The sequence below is a fragment of the Prinia subflava genome, unplaced genomic scaffold, assembly GCF_021018805.1.
Source record: "Prinia subflava isolate CZ2003 ecotype Zambia unplaced genomic scaffold, Cam_Psub_1.2 scaffold_53_NEW, whole genome shotgun sequence".
NCBI classification, from domain to species: domain Eukaryota; kingdom Metazoa; phylum Chordata; class Aves; order Passeriformes; family Cisticolidae; genus Prinia; species Prinia subflava.
This window is the reverse complement of record NW_026961063.1, coordinates 142,501-156,342: the sequence shown is the minus strand read 5'-3', so window position 1 is coordinate 156,342 and position 13,842 is coordinate 142,501. Positions and strand designations below refer to the sequence as shown.

Genomic DNA, 13,842 nt, shown 5'->3' with positions numbered 1-13,842 from the left:
GTTCCGGGACACCCAGATGTGGGCTGGGACAGACCAGACTCGCTCCTGCCCGTGTGAAAACAAACCCATCCCTGGGCATCCTGATGACTCAGGACATTCATGTCACCCTTTTGTCTCCAGCACCCAACCCCTGTCAGCACAGCCTGAGGGGTGAGGGGGGGTCTCAGTTCCCTTGGGGGATTTATTTCTGTTCCCTATGGGGGGAAACACTGGGTAAGGGGAGTCAGAGGTGCTGGGCAGAGCCACAGCAGGGTCCTGAGCATCAGATCTTCGTTAACAGACTGATTAAAATCATGATGTCCCCTGCCACACAAGGAGCTGGTGTGAGTGCACGGCTCCAGACGTGGCCCCAGTCCCTGTTCCCTTCATCTGCTGTTCTCCCCAGCCCCTGCTCCCTCCAGCTCCTGCTCTCCTTCATCCCCTGCTCCCACCCAATCCCTGCTTTCTCATTTAGTCCCTGCTCTCCCCTATCCCCTTCTCCCAGACATTCCCTACTCTCCCCGTTTACTGCTCCCCCCATCCCTTGTTCTCCCCACTCCCTGCTCTCCCCATCCTCTGCTTTTCCCCATCCCCTGCTCCCTCCATTTCCTGCTCCCCTCCAGTGCCTGCTCTGTCCATTCCCTGATCTCCCCATCCCTTGTTCTCCCCATTCCCTGCTCCCCCCATCCTCTGCTTTCCCCCATCCCCTGCTCCCTCCATTTCCTGATCCCCTCCAATTCCTGCTCTCCCCAGTCCCTGTTCTCCCCATTCCCTACTCTCCCCATCCTCTGCTTTTCCCCAACCCCTGCTCCCTCCATTTCCTGATCCCCTCCAATTCCTGCTCTCCCCAGTCCCTGTTCTCCCCATTCCCTGATCTCCCTATTTTCTGCTCTGTCCAACCCCTGCTCCCATCCATCCTGGTCCCTGCTCTCCCTTATCCCCTGCTCCCAGCTATTCCCTGTTCTCCCCATTCCCTGCTCTCCTCATTCCCTGCTCTCCCCATTCTCTGCTCTCCTTATCCCCTGCTCTCCCCATTTACTGCTCTCCCCATCCTCTGCTTTCCCTCATCCCCTGCTCCCCCAGTCCCTGCTCTCTCCATTCCCTGCTCCCCTCCATGTCCTACTCCCATTTATCCCCTTCTCTCCCCCACCTCCCAATTTCCTTCACGGCTGCAACAAGACCAGCCATAAACAGTTAAAAAAAACCACCCAAACCAACAGAAAGGAACCACGAGATGAAGTTACCAATCATCCCGCTCTCCTGCCAAGTGAGTTCACGTCGGAGCCTCTTTCTTGGCCAGGATGAGGCAGCAAGGAAGAAAAATAGCTTTCCATGCAAAGTGGGGGAAGAAATGTACTTGGATTCCTCTGCAGAGCAACACGGCCCTGAAATCAATCTGTCCCAGCGCCCACAGCCTGCTGGCACTGGGACAGGCCATTCCCAGTGACAGGGCTGAAATGGAGTCAATGAAAACACCCCGCGAGCCGGGCGGGTCGGGATTGATGCTGCCCAGGAAGGGATTTTAATGGTGGCCAGATTGGTGGCATTTAGGGTTTATAACGCACTCAGGATCAAATGTCCTGATATTTCAAACCCCTTCCCGGGGGCTTGTTTTGTAAAGGAAAACAACAAACCTTCAACTGAGGAATAATAAATCACGGCACCTCTGCGGCTCTTTCCCAGCAGCCCCACACGGATCCTGCTGAGCTGCAGAATTCCTGCCTGCTCTGACTGGGAAGGAGCAGTGCTGGGACTGGGAAAACAGTGCTGGGACTGGGAAGGAGAAGTGCTGGGAATGGGAGAGCAGTACCGGGAATGGGAAGGAGCAGTGCTGGGAATGGGAAAGAGCAGTGCTGGGACTGGGAAAGAACAGTGCTGGGACTGGGAGAGCAGTGCTGGGACTGGGAGAGTGGTGCTGGGACTGGGAGAGCAGTGCTGGGACTGGGAGAGCAGTACTGGACTGGGAAAACAGTGCTGGGACTGGGACTGGGAAGGAGCAGTGCTGGGAATGGGAGAGCAGTACCGGGAATGGGAAGGAGCAGTACCGGGAATGGGAAGGAGCAGTGCTGGGAATGGGAAAGAACAGTGCTGGGACTGGGAAAGAGCAGTGCTGGGACTGGGAAAGAGCAGTGCTGGGACTGGGAGAGCAGTGCTGGGACTGGGAGAGCAGTACTGGGAATGGGAGAGCAGTACTGGGAATGGGAAAGCAGTGCTGGGACTGGGAAGGAGCAATGCTGGGACTGGGAAAGCAGTACTGGGACTGGGAGAGCAGTACTGGACTGGGAAAGCAGTACTGGGAATGGGAAAGCAGTGCTGGGAATGGGAGAGCAGTACTGGGACTGGGACTGGGAAGGAGCAGTACTGGGACTGGGAAAGCAGTGCTGGGACTGGGAAAGCGGTGCTGGGACTGGGAAGGAGCAGTACTGGGACTGAAATAACAGTGCTGGGAATGGGAAAGCAGTGCTGGGACTGGAAAGGAGCAGTGCTGGGACTGGGAAAGAAGTGCTGGGACTGGGAGAGTAGTGCTGGGACTGGAAAGGAGCAGTGCTGGGACTGGGAAAGAAGTGCTGGGACTGGGAGAGTAGTGCTGGGACTGGGAAGGAGCAGCACCAGAGCTGGGATGAAGCAGAGCTGGCTCCAGGCACCTGCCAGCACAACAACTGCATTTCCTGGCATCACCAAGCTCCCAGTTCTGACCCAGCAAAAAGCCACGGAAAAGGGGAAAAAGAAAGCAAAAGAGCGTGAGAAGGGGAGAGGAGGGGAAGGGAGAGGGGAACCACCCCAAGAGCCACAGAGGAGCCCGGTGCTCTGTTCCTGACACGTGCTCCCCAGTATTTTTCCACAGTGCAAGCAAAGGACTCCTGCCTTCCCCTGGGAGTCACCCGATCACAGCGCACCGGAGACGGGGATTTAACGCCGCTGGAACGGAGACCCAGGGGTGACCCGCACAACCTTGGGCTGCTGCCAGCTAAAGGTGGCCTCCTAAGGACGGTCCTGGCCTCTGTGCACACTCTAGGGAGGTGTTGCCAGCTCCTGGTGTCACCTCTAGGGGACAGGGACATGAATTTGGTGGAAGGAGGCACAAATCCTCCAGCACAGCCCTCGCTGTGTCAGCCCTGGGTCCACGGCAGAGCAACGAGGATTGCTCAAGGCTGTGATCCCTGACAAACAGCCCCAGGATGGGGGGACAAGGCCAGCAGGATGAGCTTGGAGAGCTGGGGGAGCTGGGGGAGCAGAGGGCTCCAGCTGGGACACGGGAAGAGCAGCACAAGAGCCCAGCAACAGATTTTAATTATTATTTTTTAGTGCTGTGTTTGGCTCCGAAATTCCTTGGAAGCCCAACTCCAAACAAACAAGGACATTGTCTGGGGGAACACGTGGAGCCTGGAATCTGGTTGAGAAAACCCACGGGATCACAAAGTCCCCGGAGGTCAAGGATCCTCCACGGAGCACAGAGGGTCCAAGGGGAGCTGTGACAGCCCTGCCCCTGTCCCCAGCTGTCCCCTGCTGCCAGAGGGGCTCAGGGCTGACAGGGGGTGCACAGTGAACCCCCCTGTGCCATCCTGGTGCTCCAAGGGGTGGAAGCAGCACACGCCTCTGTCCTTGAGGCCTGCCAGGATCCTCCTAGCCGGGAACACTGCGGGATTGTCACAGGAGAGGAGGAGAGGGACTGCAGGACGGGAGGAAGGACGAGACAAGCTCCCCTTGTTACGATTCAGTGCTGGCAGGAAGGACGAGCCCTTCCCGTGCCATGGCTTGTGCCTCGTCCTCGTCACGGGGGTGAGCACGGAGGGACACCGGGGCTGGCAGTGCCACTTCCAAGGTCCCTGTGGAGATGGGGACAGGCTGGACCCCTGCCCATCATCCCACCTTGTCCTGGCCATTGGCACCAAGCCCCACACGTCCCCTCCAAGCCCACCCCGACTGACGGCGCAGAAAAACGATCCAATTCCAACACAAAGCAGGAATTTTGGTGAGAGAAATGAACGGAAGGCTTCGCCAGCCTCCGATTTTTTTAGTGCATCCCCAGGAAAAAGATCTAAGGGCAGGGAACCAGCCAGCTCAGATCAACTGAGAAAATCAGTGCCTGTGACAAATACCCACGGGCAGAGAGGTGGGAGCCGAGGGAAGCGCCGCGGCTCCGGAGCCTGCGGAGAGCAAAAAGCTTTGAGAGTGCAAGGACCAGAGGAGCAGCAAAGCTCTGAGGACAGCGGGTCGTGCCAAGGGCTGTTAACAGCCTTCATTTAACACATCTCCCACAGCACAAGTGACAGGAATCTCTGCAGGAGCTGAGCAGGACAGGGAGGCAGGGGAGCGATCAGAGCCGGGCTGTGGCATCTCGGGTCTCCCCTGGCAGCTGGAGCTGCTGATTTCCAGCCCCTCTGCATCAATCTCCCCCCATCAGATGCCAGCAGCAGGCACCGGGGAGGCCCCCATTCCTGCTGGGAGCAGATAATGCCATAAAGAAGCAAATAAAGAGGGAAACCACTAATTGGATTCATGGGTCTCGCCAGTGTCCTGCCGGAGAGTGACATTATCTCTTCATCCCGACCCTGAGCTGGGGGAATTCACTCCTCATTTCCTTTGTGCTGAGGAACCGGCCTCACTCTGAGGGAGCCTTCAGAGAGGGAGACTGAAAACAGAGACCCCCTAAATCCCAGAGACCCTCCTAAATCCCAGAGACCCTCTAAATCCCAGACCCCCCCTAAATCCCAGAGACCCTCTAAATCCCAGAGACCCCCTCTAAATCCCAGAGACCCCCCTAAATCCCAGAGACCCCCTAAATCCCAGAGACCCCCCCTAAATCCCAGAGAACCCCCTAAATCCCAGAGACCCCCCCTAAATCCCAGAGACCCCCCTAAATCCCAGAGACCCCCCTAAATCCCAGAGACCCCCCCTAAATCCCAGAGACCCCCCTAAATCCCAGAGACCCCCCCTAAATCCCAGAGACCCTCTAAATCCCAGAGACCCCCCCTAAATCCCAGAGACCCCCCTAAATCCCAGAGACCCCCCCTAAATCCCAGAGACCCCCCTAAATCCCAGAGACCCCCCCTAAATCCCAGAGACCCTCTAAATCCCAGAGACCCCCCCTAAATCCCAGAGACCCCCCTAAATCCCAGAGACCCCCCCTAAATCCCAGAGATCCCCCTAAATCCCAGAGACCCCCTTAAATCCCAGAGACCCCCCCCTAAATCCCAGAGACCCCCTAAATCCCAGAGACCCCCCCTAAATCCCAGAGACCCTCCTAAATCCCAGAGACCCCCTAAATCCCAGAGACCCCCCCTAAATCCCAGAGACCCCCCCTAAATCCCAGACCCCCCCTAAATCCCAGAGACCCCCCCTAAATCCCAGAGACCCCCCCCTAAATCCCAGAGATCCCCCCTAAATCCCAGAGACCCCCCCTAAATCCCAGAGACCCCCCCCTAAATCCCAGAGATCCCCCTAAATCCCAGAGATCCCCCCTAAATCCAGGGAGGGGAGCAGAAAGCCAAGCCCTGTCCTGCTCCACGCTATCGCCTGCAAGAGCAAAGGGTGAGGCCTCTCCCTAAAAATACACCCTGCCCTAAAAATACACAGGGTGAACTTAAATTAACCGTGCACACACACCCTCGGCAGAGCCCGCGGCCTGCCCAGCCCAGCCACACACAGACCCTGGAACCCCTGGGATCCCCCTGGAACCCCTGGAACCCCCCTGGAACCCCTCTGGGACCCCCCTGGAACCCCTGGGACGCCCCTGGAACCCCTGGAACCCCTGTGGGACACAGCTCACACCCCACTGCCCTCATCAGAGAATCGTTCTCAGCTCCAAGATCCACCCAGGACCTTCTCAGGTCTCTCTTTTGCACAGATCCATTCATGAGTTCATCCAATTTGCTGGATTTGGATGAGCCACTGCTCATATTTGAATTGGGGAAGCCTCCCCAATTTCAGGAAGCCAAAGACACCCCCAGGGGGAAAACAATAGAGAAGTAAAAACCACTGCAAACCCCAGATTTCCTAATTCCACCCAGAATGACTCGGTCAGAGGATAAAATCAGTGACAGGAATGGTGTCCCACATCCCTGCTCTCCAGCTGTGGCACCCACACACTTTCCCCATGGGAAAAGACAGGCAAGGAAGGTGCTGGAAGCCCACAGGGACCCTCTTGGGCCTGGCTCAGAGAGCACCAAAATCCCAACCAGTAACTTTCCCTCCCATACTGACTGCAGAGCTGGGACCAGCAGAGCTGGGACCAGCAGAACTGGGACCAGCAGAACTGGGACCAGCAGAACTGGGACCAGCAGAGCTGGGACCAGCAGAACTGGGACCAGCAGAGTTGGGACCAGCAGAGCTGGGACCAGCAGAGCTGGGACCAGCAGAACTGGGACCAGCAGAGCTGGGACCAGCAGAACTGGGACCAGCAGAACTGGGAACAGCAGAACTGGGACCAGCAGAACTGGGACCAGCAGAGCTGGGACCAGCAGAACTGGGACCAGCAGAGCTGGGACCAGCAGAGCTGGGACCAGCAGAGCTGGGACCAGCAGAACTGGGACCAGCAGAGCTGGGACCAGCAGAACTGGGACCAGCAGAGCTGGGACCAGCAAGCCCAAACAGGACACGGAGCTGTAACCACACTCGTTCTGGCTACAAAGCCACCAGCAGAAGGAAAGTGCCACCAGCCACTCACTCTGTGACTCAGTGGCACCACAGAGGCACTTTTGGGTTGGGAATTTGTTCTTGGTCACTTTTTGGGGTAGGACTCAGTAATTTTTTTGGAGTAGGACCAAAGGAAGCGAGAGCTGCCATCCCCAAACCTGCTGCACACTGCAGCTCCACTCCTCCCTGCATCCCTTTTCTCATATCTCCACACCAAGAAATGACTAAAAATAATAATAAAAATGAAGGGAATGACCTGTGGGAAGCTGCCTCAATAATAAAAATGAAGGGAATGACCTGTGGGAAGCTGCCTCCTTCCCAATTTCACCCACCATGGCCTGGCAAGGGGCAGCCACAAAGGATTGGGGACAGGGGAGCAGGACGGGGGTCCCGAGGGGAGCGGGCACTCACGGTGCAGGCTCAGGGAGATGTTGATGGACCGTTCCTCCACAAAACCCTTCAGGTTGGGGATCTTGGCACACTTGAGGACGGTCTGGGAGGCGCTGTCACCCACGTGGACCCAGCACACCGTGTCCTCCACGTAGTTGAAGTCCATGGCCGTGGTCTGCTTGGCGCTGGTGGGGGTGATGTTGGGCACGGGGGCTCCGCTCAGGTACGTGGCCAGGATGTTCTGGGAGTTGGCAATGAGCAGCACAGGAGGGCGATCCACGGGCTCTGAGGGGCAACGAGGGGACAACGGGGTCAGGGCACACCTCAGTGCTGTGGCTGTGACCCCCACGTGGAGAGCCCAGGTGTCTTGGGTTGAGAAATGTAAGCAAAAATGTGAATTCTATTTTCATCTCTATCGGATGGGAGATATTGTTCTTTATCTCTTGTAATTCTAGGGGGAAAGAGGGCGGATGCCTTCTGTTAATGGGACACCTGAAAACACCAGATATGGCAGTGCCTTCTTATTTCTTCCTCCACCCATCCTCCTCCTCCTCCGAGGGACATCCCCTGTGAATGGGTCATTGAAGGCCTCTCACATCACTGATAACATCACCTCATCCCATTGTGAGATGCTTTGGAGGAGCCAAAGCCTTTCCACCGGGATAAAACCAATCCCAAACACCACGGGAGCCTGGTGGATTCCCAGTGGACAACTGGACCCTTTCTTGAGGATCATCTCTACTCCAACAGAGCCACAAATATCACTCTGGAAGGACTTTGGGCTGCTTCCAACACCCTGACCAACAAGGTCAGGTCATTCTGACTCTGTCAGTGCTCCTTTGTACTATTGCATTTATCTTATTTTATTTTTACCTTTCTTGTTGTTTCTTCTCTCTCTATTAAATTGTATTTCCGACTCGGAGTCTCACTGGTTTTGCTTTCAAACCAGCACACCAGGGCAGGGCCACGGCCTGAAGCACCACCCTGCTGAGGCTCTCACCGTTTTTGGCTTTGCAGGATCTGTTGTCCGGCTGCAGGAGATACCCCTCGACGCAGCTGCAGGTGTAGGAGCCCTCTGTGTTGGTGCATGTCTGGCTGCAGGTCCCGTACACGGTGCATTCATCGAAGTCTGGGAAAGACAGAAAAAAAAATTCAAGGTTTGGATCAGGAACAGCCCCTCCTTTGCTGCCTGAAGAGGGAATGAAGCTCCCCAGTTTCTCCAAGGTGGAGCTGGAGGGGAGGGGGTGACCCCTGAGCCAAAGGGACCCTCACACCAGCCTGCCAAGGGGAGGGACCCTCATGCCAACCTTCTGAGGAGCCAAAGGGACCCTCACATCAGTCTCCAGAGGGATTGAAGAGACCCCCATATTGGCTTCCCAAGGAATCAAAGGGTCCCTCACCTCCAAGGCCACCCCATGGCCAGGCAGGCAGCCCCTGGAACCCTGCTCCAGCAACCCCTGCCTGGCCCCTGAGCCTCTCCCCAGCTCTGCACCTCCATTCCCACTCCAAATCCCTCTAATCTCCAGCTCCCAAACCCCTGGCTCGGCTGCTTTTTCTTCTGGCAGATAAAAGCAATGTATCCCCCAGAGCTCCGCGCTAGAGCCAGGAATGGCTCCTTCCACCACATGAAAGGGATGGAGCCATCACAATCTCTCAATTCCAGATTTGTTTCCATCACACATTCCTTGCTGTGACCCTCTCCTATTTTCCTCACCCTCTCTGAGGTGCCAGCCCCTGACTCCGTACACGAAGACAAAGTCTTTTCCTTATTCCCAGTATTCCTCCCTCAGGATTTTGGGAGCAGAGGGAGCCCCATCCCATTGATCCCATCCCATTGATCCCATCCCATTGATCCCATCCCAGTGATCCCATCCCACTGATCCCATCCCATTGATCCCATCCCATTGATCCCATCCCACTGATCCCATCCCATTGATCCCATCCCACTGATCCCATCCCACTGATCCCATCCCATTAATCCCATCCCATTGATCCCCCCCATTAATCCCATCCCACTGATCCCATCCCACTGATCCCATCCCACTGATCCCATCCCATTGATCCCATCCCATTGATCCCATCCCACTGATCCCATCCCATTGATCCCATCCCATTGATCCCATCCCACTGATCCCATCCCATTAATCCCATCCCATTGATCCCCCCCATTAATCCCATCCCATTGATCCCATCCCACTGATCCCATCCCATTGATCCCATCCCACTGATCCCATCCCATTAATCCCATCCCATTAATCCCATCCCACTGATCCCATCCCAGTGATCCCATCCCACTGATCCCATCCCATTAATCCCACCCCACCCCATCCCACCCGCCCTGTGTTGACTCAAGGCCTGCCCAGCCCCTTCCCCACGCAGCCAAACCCTGGGAATCCCCGGGATCAGCCACATCCCCGAGGAGCCAGGGCCACCAGCACGGAGCGAGGGCTCTGCCCACCCCAGACCCACCTCTGCAGCTCCTCCTGTCCTCGGCCAGCTGGAAGGAGTGGTTGCAGTAGCAGACGGGGCCCGACAGCGTTGGTGCGCAGTGGTGCTGGCAGCTCAGCGCCGAGCAGTTGGCCAGTTGTTCTGTGGGGACACGGAGGATGGAAGAGACAGGATGTCACCCAGGGAGGAGCAGGACGGACACCAAGGAGCAAGGGTTGGGTGAGATGGACCAGCAGACACCCTGGCCATGGGGTGGCCTTGGAAGGGAGGGACCCTTTGATTCCTTGGGAAGCCAGTATGGGGGTCCCTTCAATCCCTCTGGAGGCTGATGTGAGGGTCCCTTTGGCTCCTCAGAAGGTTGGCATGAGGGTCCCTCCCCTTGGCAGGCTGGTGTGAGGGTCCCTTTGACTCCTCAGAAGGTTGATGTGAGGGTCCCTCCCCTTGGCAGGCTGGTGTGAGGGTCCCTTTGGCTCAGGGGTCACCCCCTCCCCTCCAGCTCCACCTTGGAGAAACTGGGGAGCTTCCTTCCCTCTTCAGGCAGCGAAGGAGGGGCTGTTTCTGATGTTTCACAGCAGGATTTGCTGGGAAACTTCACACTGCTGCCACCTCCCCAGAGAGGACAGAAGGACTGAGCCCCTCAGCAGAGGGAGGGAGGACATGTGGGGTACGTGGCTGCTCGAGGGAGGGGGGTCTGAGCAGCCCCTGCCACCCCCAGTGCTGCTGACTCCACGCCACTTCCAGTGGTGGCTGAGACCTGGCACCCCTCGTGCAGGGGAGAGGCACGGGATGGATTTCCAGAGCATCCTGAGGGATGTGGATTCACCAGAGCCCAGAGCTCCCCTCCTGCCCAACCCTGGAGTGCTCAGAGGGGAAAATGTGAGGGCTCAGCACAGGAGCTCCACTGGCATTACCACCCCCAGGATGTCTGCAAGGGCAGCAGAGAGTCCCCAGCTCCCCTGGGGGAGCAGGATGGGGGGACCAATGGTCCAGAATTGGAGCGGGAACAGGGCTTGGGGTGACAATTTGTGCTGATGGCTCGGGGTGACAGCTCAGGGTGACAGCTTGGGGTGAGCACTTGGGGTGACAGCTCAGGGTGACAGCTTTGGGTGATCGCTTGAGGTGACAGCTCGAGATGACAGCTTGGGGTGACAGCTCGAGGTGACAGCTCACCTGCCCAAGCCCCGGGCAGTGGCAGGCTGGGACTTGAAAGCAGCTGCGAGGAAATGAGGAAATGCCTCCCTGGGGCGTCACCGGCCACGGGCAGGGGGGACTCGGTATCCAGCCCAAGCACCACCGAGGGCTGGCAGCCCCAGCGTGCCCAAACCTGTGAGCACCAGGTGCCCAAAGCCCTGAGCAGCTGCCCCAACACGGCTCACGTGGCTCACGTGCTGCCCGGCCGTGAAAACTCAGATCCCACTTAAGTAACGAGAGCTCTCACTGAAATATTAATTCTCAGCTCAGGCACAGCTGCAGGAGCTGCCCCGGGCTGCTCCCATGGGATCCGGGCAGTGGAGAGGAGCTGGGTCCCAGCAGGGAAACCTTTGGGGCTTGGTGGGGAGAGACAGGAGCCCCCCAGCCCGGGCAGGGGAGGGTTGGGGAGCGCAGAGGCTCCGGAGCACAGGGTCAGCCCAGGACACACGTTTCTGAGCGATTAATCTGCGCAGCAGCACGCCGGTTTAGAGAGTTTTCCAGCAGGATTAGCCACGGGAACAGGCCAGGAGGGGGGACAAAGCTCCTGGAAATTAGGAAAAAACCACAGCCCTATCTCTTATCTGGACCAGAACCCCAGGCCTGGAGCTTTTAAACCCAGGAGACAATGCAGCTATTTCATGGCTGCAGGCTCAGGAATGATGGGCATTTCACTTCCAAGCGGCTCTGGATAATCTCTGGATCTGTGACTGTGCTGAGCTGAGCGTGGCAGGGCTCACACTCCACAGGAGAAAGGAGGGACCTCATCCCCCCTACCCCATCAGGGGGTACCCCACGGGCAGCCCCCCGTGCCCCCCAAACTTACCCCGGCAGTGCGGCCCCTCGTCGGAGCCGTCGAAGCAGTCGTGCAGCCCGTTGCAGAGTTTGCTCATGTGGATGCAGAGCTCGGTGCCCAGGCAGTTGTGCTCGTTGGGTTGGCAGCGGGACACTTTGCTCTGGGGACCTGCAGGGCACCAAAGGGCACAAGGGTCAGCACAGGGACTGTCACCTCCCTGGTGCCAACACCCTGCTGGTCCCGAGGCTGTGGCACAGGCAGGTTCATGGGGGGGCCCCTCCAAGCCTGGCACAAGGAGATTTAATCTTTATTATTAACTGGAAAAATTACAAAGGAAGGCAGGCTTTATTTTTAAGCTCCTCTGAAAAGGAGCAAGGCATGGGAGACAAACAACAAACACACCATAAATCCATTAACGGCCTGAAACCCCAGGAAAAGCTCCTGCAACGTCCAGCACGGCTTCACTCCAAGCTGGGGGTGGCTGCAGGGGTGACAGTGAGCCCTGGCACAGCCCCTGCAAATCCTGAGCCCCTCCATGGGGTCCCCTCTCCCTGCCCCAAATCCACGTTTTACCAGAGCTCCCAACACATCTCTGCCCAGCCAGAACACTAAAATCCCATTTTCCAGGGGCTGTTCACTCCTCATCCTCCCCTCGGCAGGGCTGGCAGAAATAACTCCGTGGATCCCCCCAGGCCTCCAGCCAGCAGGGAGAAGGGCACAGCACACACCGTGTCCAGGCACGGTCCCATTTTAGCCCAGTCACCTTCACCAGAGACTCCAACAGAGGAGTTTGGCCTAAATAAGCTCCAGCTCTCCTTGGAGAGGAGGGTTACATCACACACAGAGCTCTGTGCTGGTACATCCTCATCCCACACAGCTCCAGACACCTCTGAGGGACACTGGATGTGATCCCATGGTGACCCTTGGGCTCCCAGGAGGGGATAAAAGCCCTTGGAAGCACACGGAGCTGTGGGAAGGGGACCACAAAGCTCAGGGTTTGTGACACCCCACACCGAGCAGGATCCTCAATCCATCCCAGCCAAAACTTCCCTCTGTCCATCCTGGCCAGTGACCCCCATTCCTGCTCAAGGGATGCCTGAAAAATGGGAATTTAACAGGCTCCAGATGCCAGAGTCTCAAACACATCCCAGTATGCTCCCAGTGAGCCAACTGGACTGGAACTGGGATCCTCCAGGATGCTCAGGACACCCAGGCTCTCTCACAGCCAGCAGGGATTTGAGCTTCCCCCTCTTTCCCAGCCCCAGGGCACCCAGCAGGTGATTCCTGGGAGAATTTCTTACCGGGTGCCACTGCAAAGATTTATCTTTTTCAGAGGGTGGGTCCCCCCTAATTGCAAATTATGGGTTAATTAAGTAACGTCGATATATGGACCAGAAGAATGGAGGGGCTGAAGTGAAGCACCCAATTCATCAGTCAGAGCTGCTCTGCCGTGTCCATTATTCCCTGCAAAGAGCCTGGATCAAACCACTTATCCCAAACAGGGCAGGATTAATCCACAAGCCACTTTGTTTGCTTTTGAACCGTGTTGGCGCTAATAAATGAGCCAATTTATTACATGTGACAAGCTTGTGGTACACCCCAAGGAGCCGAATTAGACAGGAATGTTTAACCTCGAAAAACCACTCGGAAAAAAAAAAAAGGAGGAGGACAGAAGAAAAGCGATTCTTCCTCCTGCAGTTGATTTGGCAACAGCCCAGGGAGATGCAGATGGGGGGAACACAATGAGGGAAGAGGCTGGAGGAGCAGGGGTGGGATGGTCCAGCTTGTCCCGTCAGGATGGACACAAATGAGGGTCCTGAGGGTCACTCCTGAACTCATCAGGACCACGCCAACAGCAGATCCAGCACGGCAAGATAAGAAATTTAAGGCCTCCTGAACCCTCAGATTAAAGGATGGACCAACCAGGCACCAGCCACAGCTGAGCCACGGTGAATCCCTTCCCCAGAGCCCCTCATCTTTGATCTCCAACAGGATGGAAGCTCCTGTCCAAGCGTTTTCCTCTCAGGAAAGCTCCGTGGAGCAAAAAAAACTGTGCAAGAACCCACCCGCACCAAACGAGCAGCACTGAGGACAGCAAGGGACCAGCCTGAACACCTGAGCAAAGCCAGGGAATGCTCCAAAGGATTCCCCAGAGAGGAAAACCTGGCACGTGCCAGGCGGGGAGAGCGTCGGTGCCACGCAAACCCCGCGGCACCAAAGGACTCCGGAGCCTCCTGGGCAGGAGCTGAGCTCAAACACAGATTAAATGGGAGTAATAAAAGTCATTCTCTCCCTGCCAGAGAGATAAGAGGGATGAGAGGCTGCTGGAAGCGCCGGTGCCGGAGTGGCGTGAGAAAAGCCGGCCCGGCAATGCCGGAGATTCCGGGGGCTCGTGCTGACAGGTC

General features: G+C 57.1%; 1 protein-coding gene across 3 annotated transcripts in view; it reads right to left on the bottom strand.

The window, feature by feature from the left end:
- Nucleotides 1–13,842, bottom strand: part of LRP1 (LDL receptor related protein 1) — a 101,363-nt gene that overhangs the window by 67,360 nt on the left and 20,161 nt on the right. For all 3 annotated transcript variants that reach the window (XR_010083935.1, XM_063425105.1, XM_063425106.1), the window contains exons 3-6: nt 11,468–11,605; nt 9,475–9,594; nt 8,006–8,134; nt 7,027–7,290 (exon numbers count right to left, since the gene is read on the bottom strand). Coding sequence is in view for 2 of the 3 variants with exons in the window: in XM_063425105.1 (XP_063281175.1) it covers nt 7,027–7,290; nt 8,006–8,134; nt 9,475–9,594; nt 11,468–11,605 (651 nt within the window). In the remaining variant the exon portion in view is untranslated. The remainder of the gene's footprint in view (nt 1–7,026; nt 7,291–8,005; nt 8,135–9,474; nt 9,595–11,467; nt 11,606–13,842) is intronic.